Source organism: Eucalyptus grandis, chromosome 2 (assembly GCF_016545825.1).
Source record: "Eucalyptus grandis isolate ANBG69807.140 chromosome 2, ASM1654582v1, whole genome shotgun sequence".
Classification (NCBI taxonomy): Eukaryota; Viridiplantae; Streptophyta; class Magnoliopsida; order Myrtales; family Myrtaceae; genus Eucalyptus; species Eucalyptus grandis.
The window spans coordinates 14,810,186-14,826,132 of NC_052613.1; the positions used below are offsets into that span (position 1 = coordinate 14,810,186).

The 15,947-nt window shown below is 38.2% G+C and overlaps 2 protein-coding genes across 7 annotated transcripts in view; both read right to left on the bottom strand.

Moving 5' to 3' along the window:
* Positions 1–1,125: 1,125 nt before the first annotated feature.
* LOC104422849 (putative disease resistance RPP13-like protein 1) overlaps positions 1,126–15,947 on the bottom strand; it is a 36,007-nt gene continuing 21,185 nt past the window's right edge. For 2 of the 6 annotated variants that reach the window (XM_039307559.1, XM_039307558.1), the window contains exons 3-8: positions 5,308–5,689; positions 4,595–4,730; positions 4,030–4,254; positions 2,604–2,838; positions 1,980–2,045; positions 1,126–1,656 (exon numbers count right to left, since the gene is read on the bottom strand). The gene's annotated coding sequence lies outside the window, so the exon portion shown is untranslated. Of the gene's footprint in view, positions 1,657–1,979; positions 2,046–2,603; positions 2,839–3,181; positions 3,431–4,029; positions 4,260–4,594; positions 4,731–5,307; positions 5,690–15,947 lie in introns of all 6 variants that reach the window. The other 4 variants (XM_039307560.1, XM_039307562.1, XM_039307571.1 and 1 more) reach the window with 4 other exon arrangements.
* Positions 6,493–13,126, bottom strand: LOC120290885 (putative disease resistance RPP13-like protein 1). Its single transcript, XM_039307554.1, has 3 exons — positions 12,806–13,126; positions 6,655–10,873; positions 6,493–6,567 (listed from the first exon to the last, which is right to left on the bottom strand). Exons 1-2 carry the CDS (start codon positions 13,052–13,054, stop codon positions 6,695–6,697), a joined length of 4,428 nt encoding a protein of 1,475 aa, XP_039163488.1. The 5' UTR covers positions 13,055–13,126; the 3' UTR covers positions 6,493–6,567; positions 6,655–6,694.

Sequence of the window (15,947 nt, forward strand, 5' to 3'; positions counted from 1 at the left end):
TCACCCGAATTGTATGTCAAGTCCAAGTGCAATCCGATCCATTTTGGGATTAAGGTCCAAGAGTTTGGACCATTCACTGCCTTTAAAGCATGGTGTTAGGGATTAATCCTATTACTATTGTCGAAATCAGGTTGAATTCGCATTTAACACTAAGAGCACCTAAAACATTTTGAAAATCTATCTATAAAATCCTCCTATTCTTTTAAAATTTGAATTTTTATTTCATACTACAAAATTTTAGGAAGGGACATGTTTCGGGGAACTAACCAAGAACTCTTTTTTTTTTCTTGCTTCTCTTTGGTATTAAACTAGGAACTCTATTAAGGGAATGATATAAGTTCCGAGGCATCGATATCACTTCACATGTGAAATGTCGACATTATCAAATTTTTCTTATTTGTAGCCTACTTCAAATATTAAGATTTTTTTTTTTTGGGTAAAAAAATATTAAGATCAGTTGATTGCAATGGATTGCTTTTATGTTGAAGTTTCGCAAAAGCCATTTTCCATTTTCCTTTTTATTTTCTTTTGACAAGGGGAAAATTGCTCAAAAGTTATTTTAACCTTAGCAAATGATATCCTTGACTTATGATTCTGCTTATATAATTGATTTACATCCATATATTAGTATATCACAGAGTGTTGTTGGGAAAATCAACCAATCTAAATCATTGGCCACAAATATGTAAGTATTCCCAAAACATTCATTATTTAACTTAGCCATATAAATTATCAATATATATTGTAAAGAAAAGAAAAAAACAAGAAGATTCATAACACTTCGTACAAAGGCAACTAACTTGGGTTAACTAGAAGATAAGTACTTTGAAGACATCTAAAATTCTTACAAATCATTGAGAAAAATTGCTTTTTAATTACATTAAAAGCGAAACTGTTTAATTACATAAAAAGAGAAACTTTTTTTTCACGTTAATTGGAGTTCATCTCACTATGGCCTTAGACATTTTCTTTAATGCCTCAATTTTCGCGGATCACAATCATCTTTATAATTATCTCAACTGAGTCACAGTCACTGTATCGGACTCTTCAAGTTCAACCCAGGCATGGGAATATGGCATGTGAGATGAAAAATGGGAACAAAAAAATGAATTATGGGATGAGAAAATCAAGTAGCCACAGTAAAAATTAGTTTGTCTTGCAAAATAAACAATTACAAGAGTAATCAGACAGACAAATTATACACAGTCAACCACATACTCAACCGACTACAACCAAAAATCAACAAGACATAACAGGGTACTCCCAAAACCAAGGCTAAAAAATGCGATTGTTATGGTTATTCTGTATTTTCTGAATGGCCCTTGTGATTCTGCTAATACAGAACTATGGGGGACCGCTGATCACCAGTGATTGGGGCCTGATGGTACAAGCTGATATTCTTCACATGTGAGGTCGTGAGGATAACCCACTAACGATGACAGTGCCTGTATCTTGCGTTGTCCATGACGGGAGCTCCGGCAGCTTTGGTGGGGTTATAGTGACAAGACTTGCCTACCCGAGATAATTTGGTTGCCAATGGTCTTGGATGACCATCTTCTCGCAAGCTTAAATCAAAATACAGCATGGCAAACATAAGGCTTTCATGAAGACTTAACAGAGTGACAAAGCATAGTCTCCCTGATCGCTCCTCTCCTCCTTTCCTTGACAACAAAGAAGAAAATGTGCTTTGAGCTGGTGTGGGAATTTGAATAGAAGAAAACTGAACTATGAACTTTGACAAGGAAGTTAGATTTAAATGGACTATAATCTGCAGGTTCATTCAATTTAATTACCATATTCACCAACTTGAAACACCTGTTTTAAATCCTATTTTTTGCATCTATATAATGATACAGATTAATCTTTTGGAGTAGGTCTACAGAAAGGCAGTTTAGAGCATATCACTACACCGACCAAAATAAATAGCCTTTTCTTTTGTCAAGTTGCAAAAGATGAACATAAGCACATCATTTGCCTACCTCTACAGTGTTTGCATTTGATCCTCCTGAGAGATTTTGCCAAATAAAGATGACAGTGAGGATATTCTGCAAACAAGCACAATTGAGAGAATTCAGGTCACTGAGCTAGGGCATAAAAAAAATAAAATAAAATAAAAATTTGGAAGAGAAAACATAACAAATGCTTAAATTGTAGAAAAATATCAATATAAGAGCAACAATTCCTCATGGTTCTCATGCAAAGCAGGATGCAATTCCACAAGTGGAAAGATAAGCAATAGTTGGGCATCAAACAAAGTTCATGACATCTCATCAATCCAGACAGGCACATCCATGCATCACGATTCCGGCACCATGAGCAAGTCCATGTAAGTATAATTTGTTTTGAGGAATAGTGACTCGTATGAAACTATGGTGAACTAGTTGTACCCCATTAGCACTATAACCATTTCATTGTGTGCTCCATTATCAAACAAAACAGAGCAACCCAAATGTCTAGCTGGTTTGTGGCAAATAATGAGAAGCTTGTCCATGGAAAAACATGAACTTTTCAGCATCATGTTGAGGATTCGTAATAGAAAGGGATCCTGGAGCAGCAGCAGTAGCTAAATGATGAGTGTGGAAGAAAGAAGTATGAACCATTACCTGAAGAATAAAAATTAGACATTGGAGAGAAATCTTCTTATGCAAGTACCGGTAAGCTATAAATGATAGCAATTTGAGAGAGGAGAGATGCCTACGAAGACCACTTAAGCTTTCCACATTCCTCATATTTCTTATCCAAAGAGAAATTAGAGATGAAGGAAACAGAATATTCCACGCTTCTTATCCTCCACCGTTGATGGTCTTTCCACAGTCCTCATATTTCTCATCCAAAAGTCTGAAACAGGACGAGCAATTACTCCCCAATAAAAGTTATCTTTCATGCATGATGAACAACTACAAGAGTGATCAGAACAAAATTATACGCACACCTAAGTGACTGCAACAAAAAATGAACCGGGATACCATGTTGATGATTTGCTGGAAAACTGATGATGTTAACTGACAAGTATGGGAGACCACTAATTACTGGTGATGGTGACATACTGGTACCGGCTGGTATTCTACAAATGTGAGTTAGGAGATCAAATGACTAGATATGGGCTGATAATGCTTGATTGGCTACACGTGTTGGTATATCTGGAATGCTTGATATGCAGTAATCTTTTACAATAAATCACCTGATCTTGAAAATGTCATTTATACAGATTAGAAAAAGCTCTTTAAGACTGTGTGTCCTGTAAAAATGTAAGAGAGCTGGGTCATAATTGGGTGGACGAAAGGCAGGGTGTGTAAAGTAAACCTGAGTTAGGTTTTGCGAAGATTAACTGTTATGGATCTTACATTGAAGGAACCAGACATGATGTTGTCAAGATTATGGCCAAAAAGGAAAGGCGCGATTGCCTGTAGGGGTGTGGTGGTGCCTAGATCTGCAAAGGAGGCTGAATTACTTGCTGTTCAAAGAGCATTGCAGTAGCTAAAGAAAATGCTAAACTAAGGTATTGGTGGAGCTGAATGCAGCCGTGGTATACAAGGATATCATCAATTTTTCAAGCAGCGCAATTAACGACTAAAGGATGCTCCTGCTGGGATTCAAGAAGCTAAAGATCATTTTACGGCTCCAAATTTTAGTTGTATTTCGCGAAAAGCAAATGCTTGTGCCCGTTAGGTAGTTTTGCCAAAATTGGGGTCTACATTCGCATCACCCATCCTTCTTATCACATGTGCTCATTTCAACCGTGAATTGCTGGCCTAAAAAGAAAAAATCCCATTGAGGACACACACGACACACTCGAATGTCAGTCTCTGACCTTTGGTGGCTGGTTTCTGGAAATTCTATGAAAAACACCTCCATGGAAAGAAATCAATCCCTATTAAACATTGAAGTGAAGAACAGAATAGAAATTGATGCCTTCAAACCCAAAAAATGACCCCAACCCCAACCCCAGAAAGCTGACTTTAGGTGGAACAACGAATTGCAGCAGATGGCAAACGGAAGCGAAAGAATGAAAGAAGTCATAACAATTACCTGAAGAAGGAAGAGTAGTTAGTGGAGATAAATCTTTTGTCATGGCTCAGGTGTGATCAATTTCAATTCATTGGATCTGAACACCACCAATGTAGATGAGAGAGATCTCTTGGATGAGGGGCCAATAGTTGCCAGTCAGTTTTGAGCATCGATCTTTCAGAATCTCGCATAGAGATATCTCCAGAATTCAGACAGATCATAGTCTTCCTTATTTCTCCTTCCTGCCTTTCCTTGACAACAAAGAAAAAGAAAATGTGCTCTGAGATAGTGTGGAAATTTGAATAGAAAGATGAACCCTGAACTTTGACAAGGAAGTCAAATTTGAATGGCTTATAATCTGCAGGGTTCATTCAAATTTAATTGTCACATTTGCCAACTCGAATACACCCGTTTTAAATCCAATTTTTTGCATCCTTACAGAAGCTGCTGTTGTTGGAAGTAAGGAACCTTCTTCGTTTGACTATGAATATAGACCTCAATAATTGACATCGTGATACAGATTAATCTTTGAGAGCATGTCGTGAAAAAAAAAAAAAAACAGTTTAGAGCATAGTAGTACACCTACCAATAATAAATAGCCTTTTGTTTTTCTTTTGTTAAGTTGCAAAAGATGAACATAAGCACATCAGTCACCTCCCTCGGCACTGTTTGCATTGATCCTCTTGAGAAATTTTGCCAAATAAAGATGACAATGGGATATTCTGCAAAACAATCACCATTGAGAGAATTCAGGTCACTGAGATATATATAAAATTTTTAAAAAAAAGATAATTGGAAGAGAAAACATAACAAACACTGAAGTTGTGGACAAATAACAATATAAAAGCAACAATTCTTCATGATTCTCACGTCAAGCATAGTGCATTTCCATAAGTGGAAAGATAAGCAATTTTTGGCCATCAAACAGTTCAAGATATATCATCAATACGGACAGGCACATACACACATTATAAATCCAGCACTGTAAACAAGTCCATGTAAGTATTTTTTGTTTTGAGGAATAGTCACTTGTATGAAGCAATGATTGGTTGACTTGCTGTACCACATTAGAATTATAACCATTTCATTGCATGCTTCCTTGTTAAACAACACAGAGCAACCCAAATGTCAACATTGGACCTTCAGCAGTTGGTTTGTGGAAATTTAGGAGAAGCTTGTCCATGGAAAAACATGAACCTTTTAGCATCGAATTGAGGATTCGAAATAGAAATGGATCCTGGAGTAGCAGCAGTAGCTAAACGATAAGTGTGCAAGAAAGAAAGAAGTCCAAATCATTACCTGAAGAGCAAAAATTAGAAATTGGATAGATATCTTCTTAATGGATCTGAATTTGATCAACTACGATGAGGGGGATTTTTCGGATGAGGTGCCAATAGTCGCCACTGAGTTTGAGCATCAATCTTTCAGAAATTTAGAGTGAATTATGCCAAATACTTGGAGGAGGGAACGAAGCCATCCTCTGGCAAGTTCCAATAACCTATAAAATGTAGCCACTCAAAAGTGGAGAGATGGCTGCAAAGACCACTTGATAATCTTTCCACGTTCCTCCTAGTTCTCATTCAAAGAGACGTAGAGATCAAGGAAACAGAATATTCCACGCTTCTTACATCCTCCCCTGTTGATAGCCTTTCCACATTCCTCATATTTATCATCCAAAAATCTGAAACAGGACTATCAATTAGTCCTGAATAAAAATCAACTTTCCTGCTTAGAGTGATCAGAACAAAATTATATGCATACCCAATTGACAGCAACGAAAAATGAACCGTGATACCCTCTTGATAACTTTTTTTTTTCATTGAAACATTCTTGCGATTATGTTAACTTACAAGTACGGGAGACCACCAATCACGGTGACGGTGACTTGTTGGCACGGGCTGATATTCTACAAATGTGAAGTCATTAAATTGAATGATTGGTACATGTTGAAAACTCCTAAGAATGATTGCCTAGACCTGTTGTTTTATTTGGAGTGTGTTGCCGATAAAAATGTAAGCTGAGTCATGATAAGGTGGATGAAAGGCAGGGTGTGGAGTAAACCTAAGCTAGGTTTCATGAAGATTAACTGAGGCGGGGTCTTACGTAACATGCCATCACTGGGATTGAGGCCAGAAATGAAACAGGGGAGACGGTCGCCTACAGAGGATGCTGAATTACTTACTAGTCAAAAGAGCATTGCAGTGGCTAAAGAAAAAGATAGGCCCAAGGCAATAGATAAGATGGATGCAGCAGTGGCATACGAGGATATCATCAACTTCCTCAAGCAACGCAATTGGAGACTAAAGGAAGCTCTTGCTGGGATTCAGGCAAGCAAATATCATTCTTTCAGCCCTGAATTTTAGTTGTATTTCACGCTACGACGGTTTGTGGAAATTCTATACGACACTTCTCCATGGGAAAAAAATACTTCGCACAGAACATCGAATTGAAGAACAGAAGCGAAATTGCTGCATTCAAGACCAAAAAGCTTACCTAGACCGATTTTGCTTCACCAGGTTTGAAACCAATCAATGCGCATGTCAGGGATTTCTTGGACATCTACATGAAAGGGAAAATCAGTTTGCATCACACATCGAATTGAGGAAGCAGAATGGGAAATCGATGCCTTCGAAACCATAAACTTATCCAAACCCTAGAAAACCTGACCGTACCAGGACGAATCAATTTATTGGATCCGAGAGCCATCAATGTAGATTCGAGGGATCTCTTGGATGAGGGGCCAATAGTTGCCGGTGTGTTTTGAGCATTGATCTTTCAGATTCTCGCAATCCCATATCCACAATGATTTGAGGGAGGGAGGGAGGCCATCCTCTGGCAAGTCCCTCAACTTCGGGCAATCAAAAAACCCTAAACTCTGGAGAGAGGAGAGATGGTTGCGAAGGCCATCTGATAGTCTTTCCACGTTCCTCATATGTTCAATCGAAAGAGAGGTAAGAGAGGAAGGAAAGAGAAGACTCCAGGCATCCTCCTCATCCTCCTCCTCCTCCGAAGGAAACCGCACCTTCTCTCCCTCCCCTCCCATACTTCTTCCGTCAATAAATAGATCGTCGAGGGATGTGAGAAGGGGTAAGCCCCATTCTCTCACTGGCTGTTTCATATTCTCGCACTTGTCAATATGAAACGATTGCAAATTGGGAGGCAAACCTCCTTCGGGCAAGCATTGGATATTTTGGCAACGGTCAATGTCTATGTACCGGAGGGATGTAAGATGACGCCACTTTGGTAGAGACTTTATCTTTGGACAGTCTGAGAGAGAGAAATGCGACAGGGTGATGGGAAGGGGAAGGGAATCTATTATTTCCAATGCCCCGCACTCACGTATATGCAAATAAGTGAGATTGTTACAATTGGTGATACTGGCGATAGACTTTATGTTCGGACATCCCCCAAGTGTAAGCTTCGATAGGGTGAGGGGAAGGGGAGGAAATTCCTCTATCTGACGACAGCCACTTATACTCAATTCAATGAGATGGGAGAACGTGTGAAGGAATTGTGGTAGGCTTCTTAGATTTGGACAATAGAAAATTTTCATAAATTTGAGTGATTCTATGGTGATTTCTTCCAGTGATTCCACTCCCTCACAGTTTTCAATAACAAATTCCTTCAGAGTAGCAAGTCTACCTTTGGCTAAGGGAAAAGATGTCAGAGAATCACATTTACTTGTACATGAAGATTGAAGTTGAGACATTAGGTTGTTGTTGTTGGGGTCATATGAAGAAATGGTTGGTCTTATGAGTTTTGGACACCTTTTAATAGACAAATAACTGAGTGTGTACATCTTGCTTGGAAGCTTTTCTAAACTGGTGCAGTAAGTCAATTTCATCTTTTCAAGGTTGCATGGCAGCTCTATTTCTGTTTCTCCCACCACGAATGATGTGAACTGAGGACAGCTTTTGATGGTTAATTCTTGGAGGCAAGTAAGATTTAGCATTTCATTTCCATCTTGCCACAGGTATTTTAACTGGTCACACTCTCCTATATGAAGCTCCTTTAGCTTGATCAAGTGGCTCATAAACCCATGATCAAAGCAAACAAGCTCTGTAAGATTCTTAATTGTAAGAATGGTCAAAGAAGTTTGGTTGATCAAGCTCTTCAAGATCTCCTTGTTACAATCCTCAAGGAACAGCTCATGGAGAGATGGAAGACAAACATCATTGGTTGAGTTTTTCAAATGTGGACATGAATGAATTTCAAGCTTTGTGAGACGATCAAGTTGACAAGGCAATGTCTCGACCAACGAAGGACAGCCCCGAACAACAAGATGCTTAAGACAGGAGAATGAGACTTCTTCTTTTGGGCACCCAACATAAGGAGACCAATCCTTCCATGCCAACATCTCTTCGAACTTCAAAGTGGTTAAGGATGGAAAAGGCCTTGTACCTCCGTAAAATTCAAAGCCTATCATTCTTATTGCATGTAGACCTTTAAGAGATAATTCCTTAAGTGAAGGTAGTTGTCCAATCATAGACATCGACATAACATTAGGACAGTCCCTCAAGCATAAAGACACTATTTTAGAATAGGATGTACAATCTAACCATGATGGGAATATTGCACCACGATAGTTCAAAATAGCAAGATTTTCAAGACTAGTGTGAGGTCGCAGAGAGTCAAGCACCTGTGCTTCGCACTCATGATAATGGAGATCTCCCAAATGTTCACCCCAATGCAAGGATAAGTTGGTAAGGCCTAGCTTTTGAAGCAAATTAGCATCAACTGCATCTATAACTTTTTCCACATTTTGCAATTCTGATATGAATAATTCTCCTTCAAGATGTGGCAAGTTCTTTAACTCTTTCAACTGTGACCCTTTCTCTAGTCCTACCACAAATTTGGACAACATAATAAGATTCTTTAAATTATCGATACCCAACGGCATCTCTTTTAGACTCTTCGTATCTCTAATATCAAGAAACTGCAAGCTGACCAACTTTGTGAGACATTGAGGCAACTGTGAAAGCATTTGACAACCTCTTAAAATCAGAGCTTGTAATTTGCACAAGGCGCCGATCGACTCAGGTAGCCTCTCGATATTAGTGTACGAGAAATTGAGATATCGAAGATGTTTTAAATCACCAACACTTTCCGGTACCTCTACGATGTGAGAACGACATAACGAGAATACTCTCAAGTACTTCAAGTTTGTTAGCAAGTCATGTAGCACCTTGTTGGAAATAGAGAAAGAGCCCATACTAGATCCTTCACGCACTAGAATTAAACTTCTTAGTGCCTTCATTCCTTGATATGGTTTCAGGCATTTTGATGTAATAAACCACGGTGGGATGAATGATGCATAACGAGTTTTTTCAAGAGATGATACATCATGTTCATTACTTGCCACTTGAGACCCCCCTGAGCTAAAGCAAGTCCCACCCAAAATTGACTTTGCTAGATCATTCAAAAGATCATGCATTGAAAACTTAGATGCGTCGATTCTTGATTGTTGAAGAAATGACCTAGATACTAACTCATCAAAGTGCTTCCGTCCCAATTTCAAGATATTCTCATTTGCTTCTTGTCCATCTAAAAATCCCTCTGCTATCCATAAGAGTACCAACTCGTCCCTCTCAATTTCGTAATCCTTAGGAAATACCGCACAATAAGCAAAACACCTCTTCAAATAGGAAGGAAGATGGACATAGCTCAATCTTAAAACTGGAAGAACCTCATCGTTCTTTGCCATCGGAAGATTCAATATTTTGTTATTTAAGGTATATTGCCATTCCTCAGGAGTTTTTTTAGTACGTAGGACACCGCCGAACAACTTCGCTGCTAATGGTAAACCTTGACATCTTTCAACTATTTTCTTGCCTATTATTTTAAAGGCGAGGTGGCTCTCAAAATTTGTTGCTCCAAGAGCATGAAAGGCCAATAAGCTTATACAATTATCAAAGGACAATTCCCCCAAAGGATATGGCAAAGCTCCTGTTATGGAAGCAACTTCACGGCTGCGAGTCGTGATGATGATCTTGCTTCCCTTAGCCCCCGCTTCAAATGGCTTTAAGAGAGTAGTCCATTTTTCGTACTTCTCATTCCAGATATCGTCTAAAACCACAAGAAACCTCTTCCCAGATAGACTATCCTTCAACTTAACTTGAAGCTCATTTAGATCTTGACCCTCGTTGGACAATCCGGTGATCGACCGCAAAATAGTCTTTGTTATGTTAAGGACATCAAAAACATCTGAGACACAAACCCATGCTCTCTTCTCAAAATAGCTATTCACTTCGGCATTATTATATAGCTGTTGAGCCAAGGCCGTCTTTCCAACACCGCCCATCCCAACTATGGGGACTATGCTTAGTGTGGCATCATAATTTTTGACCTCGTGGATCAATAGTTCAAGTATCTCCATTTCTTCCTTCTCCCTACCGAAAAACCGAGGCTCCGGCAGAGAACTAGCGAGATCCCTTTTGTTGATGTAGTTGGATCTGTCCACAACATTGTCTCTCAAACTTAGATAATCCCTCCTTTTGACAATCGCTTGCAACCTACCATTGATATCTTGGACCTTAGTGTCAGACACGAGTGAGCCTGGTCGTATAAAAGAAAAGAACTTCCTTTTCCATTGACCTCTACTTGTTCTGGATTCTACCTCCGACTTAACTTGAGTGGCTTTGATGTTGAACTCATCAAGCAAGTCTTCTATGTCAAAGGCCAAGTCCCTAACATCATCGAGCCACAGCTTCACTAGACAATTACCGGTAAGTTGCTTTTCCTCTGCATCATCCACCACTGCATTGATTGTGACTAGCATCCTCTTCCAGTCATCAAGGATGGTGGGGTTAGTTCCTTCCCGTTGCACATAGTCCGATGCCAAAGAACTCAACTTGTCAAACAAGACCTGAAAGAAGGAACCCAAAACTATCTCTCCAATGTCCATGGGTGAATCAATCACTGTAGAGAACAACAAAGCTGTTGTGGCGAAGCAAAGTTAAAATGAGCTAATGGAAAGAGAAAACTATGAATTCCAAGAACCAAGACGTCCACTTACCAAAAAGAATAAAAAAAGGACCAAGACTTTCAAGGGATGCACACTAAAGTTTAGACAAATCAAACTACAATAGTTTTTTTGTCCAAGAGTGCTTGTTTTGTCAATTGTTCCCCCTTTTCTTCGGATCCAGACTTTTCTTGTGGGCATCCAAAACAGAGGATAAATGTGATTTTTCTTCATATGACCAACTTAGAGCTCACACGTATTTTCGTCAAAACTTCATTACTTACGAGTGTTGTGTTGGCTTTTCACGCATTCATATATTATTAGAATCTCTATGATTTCATTGTCCTTGTTTTCTGCTTTATTGTTGAATATGCTATCAATGTAGGCTTTTACGTGGCGGTTACATAGCTGAAAATTTGCATATGTTTAAGTTATGAGAAGATTATCGGTTCCTCCTTCAATGTGAATGACCATGTAAGGACATCAAAGGCGGCTAATTTTGTCCGTTCAATAAGAAAAACAAAGCACATGCTTTGGGCTAAACAAGAAAAAGGGTCAGGTGCACCAACTAATCCATTAACCAAATTGCTTTAGTTTACTTTGCAAATAGCGAAGGAGTCAATAATCATTAACTAACATTACATAATCTACTGAAAATTATAAGCTATTCTGATTATCAAGTGATTCCGATTATCAGCTATTACCTTAGCACCCTTCGGCAGATCATCGTCGTCATCTTGCTGCGAAGTTTTAACATTGTAACTACCACTTAAAGCCTATATTGATTGCATATCCACAATATGCGATCAATGAGCGGAATCGTTCGGAGAGCACGTGCTTTCCATCCAGCCTTTCGTCTGTTTATCTACATCTTTTTGTGCAGCAAGAAGGCATTTCTCTAGAAGCGTTCTTTAAACATTTTGTATTCTGAATCGTGTGAAGTTCACCCAGACATTACGTGCTCTCCATCAACAATGTATTTCCTATTTACCTCGAATTAAAGCAAATGTTCCTTTTTTCTTTTTGTCTTCTATTGGTCGACGATTAAGGAAAAAGAATGACTAGTTTTCCATAATTTGGTAACATCATAATGACAAATTCACAAGCAGATTAGAAACAATATGATTTTTCTTTTTTGGTATGAGCATTTCACTTCTTTGAGGTGGTGACTTTGTATTTTTTTTCCCTATCCCTTTTCTCTATCATATCTTTTATGTTCTGGTAGCGGGAATGCACGATTATAAACATTTACTTTTCATTTACACTTTTTTTCAATGAATTATATCTAAAACATGTACTAAATCCTTAATTACCCGGTTACATGCATTATTGGTCCTCTCTCTCTCTCTCCTGGGCTCATAAGGAAAATATATCATATATATTATATACATGTATATAAGAGAGAGAGAGAGAGAGAGGCTTAAATCCATGTGTTCTTGGCTTCATAGCCCCACCAATTGATTATATATCATAACTTAGAGAGAGAGCTTAAATCCATGGAGTGATGTGTTCTTGGCTTCGCAGCCCCACCAACTGATTAAATATCATAAATTTTTTTGACGCCTTCAAAAATTATAATTAAAAATGACCGACTAAAGATTCTTTAGCATGAATTAGAACTCAAAAGGGGGAGTCAACAAATATGAGAAAGTTAATCACTTTTAGGAGTGTACAATATAAAATGACAAGTTGGGCTTTTTAGGGTTGAATAATATGTGAAGTCTGTTTAATACCAGATTAATGCGCATTATAAAAAGATGATCAATCTCAAAAAAAATTCTGACATAGAATACCTTTTTCTCTAACAAAACACCGAGTCATCGCGTGGTCTTTTACCTTTTCCGAGTAGACTTCCTGGAGCAGACCGGTGAACGGGATGAGATCAATGGAAGCAATCCAGCAAGCACAAGCGCTAGGTTCAGACGAGCAGGAGGAGAACACTATTGAGCAGGAGGACGGGCAAGGGTGTGGTGAATCTAAGTGATAAAGAAATAAGGGAGAGAGAAAACTATAAAAGCTAGGAAGACCAAGACTTTCACCTACCAAAAACAATAAACAAAGACCAAGACTTTCAAGAATGTACATCAGTGGTTAGAGGAATCGATATAAAATACTTTGCGTCCACAAGTGCTTGTCTTGTAATGGTTGGAGAATATCCTCAGATATTTGTAGTTTCCACAATCATATATTTGTTCATGTACATAATGTTGGAATTTTGTTTGTTAAAACAAAATAAGTGCCTTTTGCTTTGTCCCACATAGAAAAGGTGGGAGCAGGAGGATTAGTTTATTAATGAGAAATTTCCTTTCGTAGTTAAAGGAGTGATTAGGTGGGGCTAGACCCACCATACCCGCGTCGGGTGCGCCGATAATTGCGCGATTATTTGGCGCACTTAGCACTTTGCGCGCAGGCGCGCCCGCGGTTTAATTAGCATTAATCTCTTGCTTTTTATTTATTTTTATTTTATTTTATTTTATATTTTAGTTCAAAGGTTGCCTTTTAATTTGAGAATTTCGGAAATGAAATATAAATGAAAATTCGAAATTCTATTTAAAAATAATAATTATTATTCAGAATTTTATTTGTGTCTTTTCAAGACAACCTTTGGAAAATTACTTATTCGGTTTTAATTTTTCCGAAGGATTGCAATTGTTCGGTTTTCGACTTCTTCCGAAGAGTCGCATTTGTTTATCCGAGCAATTTTCTAAAGACGTGTTTGTTCGCAATTTTCACGAAGAGTTGCAAGATCAAGCTTTCATATAAATACTTGTCATTTTCGGAAAGAAAAGTGTGGTCATTTTCGAGTCTTTTTCTGAAAAAACAGCAGCCAATTTTTCGATTGTTTCTTAGAGAGACATTGGAGAAATACTAGAATTGCTATTTGGTATTCTCATCCGAGACTTTGTTGTATCCTGGAGGATTTTGCCGGTGACCATTAGCAACGTTGTGGGGCAAATAAATCCTTAAAGAAAGTGATATCACGCCTCAAAGTCCGAGTTGTTTTTATTCGATCCGATTTCATTGTTCAACCCATTTCGAAGACATATTTCACCAACACATAAATCATAAACTTAAGAAGACCAAGACTTTTCGTTAGACAACTACAAGTCATCAGAGATGACTAACTTTCTCTATTCAAAAAGGAAAACAAAAGCACGTGCTTTGAGCTAAACAAGAAAAAGGGTCAGGCACAACAACCACACCAAACAATCCATTAAGCAAGTTGCTTTGTTTCACTCTAGCAATGGTAAAGGAGTCACAAATAACCATCTAACAGTATGATCTACTGGAAATTATTGTCTATGCATAAAACTCATGAACAGGAAAATCGTATTCTCCTATTAAGTGGCTCCCTATCATTGACTACTACCTCAGCACCTTTCAGCAGATCATTGCCACCCATCTTGCTGCGAATTAGCACTGTCATTGCCACATATAACAAAAACTCAAGAAGCCCAAGACTTTCCAAGACGCAAATTGGCTTTGTTACTTCACTTTTCACATGGTTTTTTTTTTCCTCGTTTGGATAAAATATTATTTAATAATCAGCATTGATTGTTGTTCTCTTTCTCAAAATCAACAATAATGTTCATCTAACTTTTCTCATGTTTAATCATATTTTAATTATTCATTCATTTATCTCTATGGTACCTGTCTATTAGAATTATGTCTGGATTTCTATGTATCTTATCAAATATAAGCTTAATAAAAGCAAAAAGAAAAGCTAAAAAGAAAAAAACTGAAAAAACTGAAAAAGAAAAAAAATAAAAATGAAGGAATGGGGCAAGGGAGAGCACCACCATTCCCACAGCCACTACCATGCCGTTGGCGTCAGCACCACTGCCAAGGCGACTCATTCCAATGCTCTTGCCACCATTGCAGCCGGAGAAACTAGCCAAATTAACCATCACATTCAATTACCTTTAATTACCTAATGACTGTGTGTAACTTGATCTAGAGGGGAATTCACAACGTAAAGAATGAATTCTAGGATTCACAATTTCTCACTTGTGTCCTCAAAAGTTGGGTTCCATGTGAAGTCCACCTCATCCAACAAAAGTTGGGTTCCATGTGAAGTCCACCTCATCCAACAGTGAATAAACCTATTCTTAGAGGCTTGACTGCCTAATTGAAACTAGTAAGTTCTTAGCATTTCTTTTTTATTTTTTAATCTTTAAAGGATGAACAACCATCTACACCACCAATAAAACGAGGGCTGATATTTTACAATCTCAAAGCATGATGGGCAAGCTGAGAAGATGTCAACATGGTGCAGTGAAGATTTAGCTCAATATACTCAACTTCTTTACCTCAAAGAAAGCAACTTTCATCCATGCACTATTGTCCTATATGAGAAAAAAATTGACAGCGACACCCACACTGACCCAACAGAAAGAGCCAATACCACTTCAACTGAACGAAGACCCCACCAGTCACAAATGCAAGTTTATCATTCTCTGCACAAATACATACAGACAACAAGCTACTTGGATAACTTAAGCACGCTTCAAGCATAAGAATGTGATAATCCAATATGAAATCATAATGAATCCAAAGCGTCACTTTCTTACATGGATATACATGCTGAGGAGGTCCAAGTACGCACAAGTAACGCCCGACAACTAATGGCTTTTGCTGACTCGAATCAGGGTAAAACGGAATATTATCATTTCTTATATGTTTCAAGCCTTGAATTGCCCCAATTTGATGGAAAACAAATGTAACATCAATGCGGCATCTCTCTATATATTCACACAACTAGAACACTACCGAAATGACATTGAAATCCTCACATTCCCCATGTGAACAAAGCGGCCAGCAAACACCCTTATTATATTCTAGGCTGGAAACGATGACAATTTGATGAGCAATCCATATCCATACATGCCCATCTCACCATGCATATTTTTGCACCTCAAGGACTATATAACATCAGACTCAGGTCATTCATACCAGAACTTCTCATGTCCAGCAGCTT

Bases quoted from the DNA above. Each gene is read 5' to 3' on its own strand.
- LOC120290885 (XM_039307554.1), bottom strand. From the start codon at position 13,054: ATGTACATTCTTGAAAGTCTTGGTCTTTGTTTATTGTTTTTGGTAGGT. The intron at 10,874-12,805 runs GTAAAAGACCAC...TCCTTCTTTCAG, and splicing joins AGGAAGTCTACTCGGAAAAG to GTCTTGTTTGACAAGTTGAG.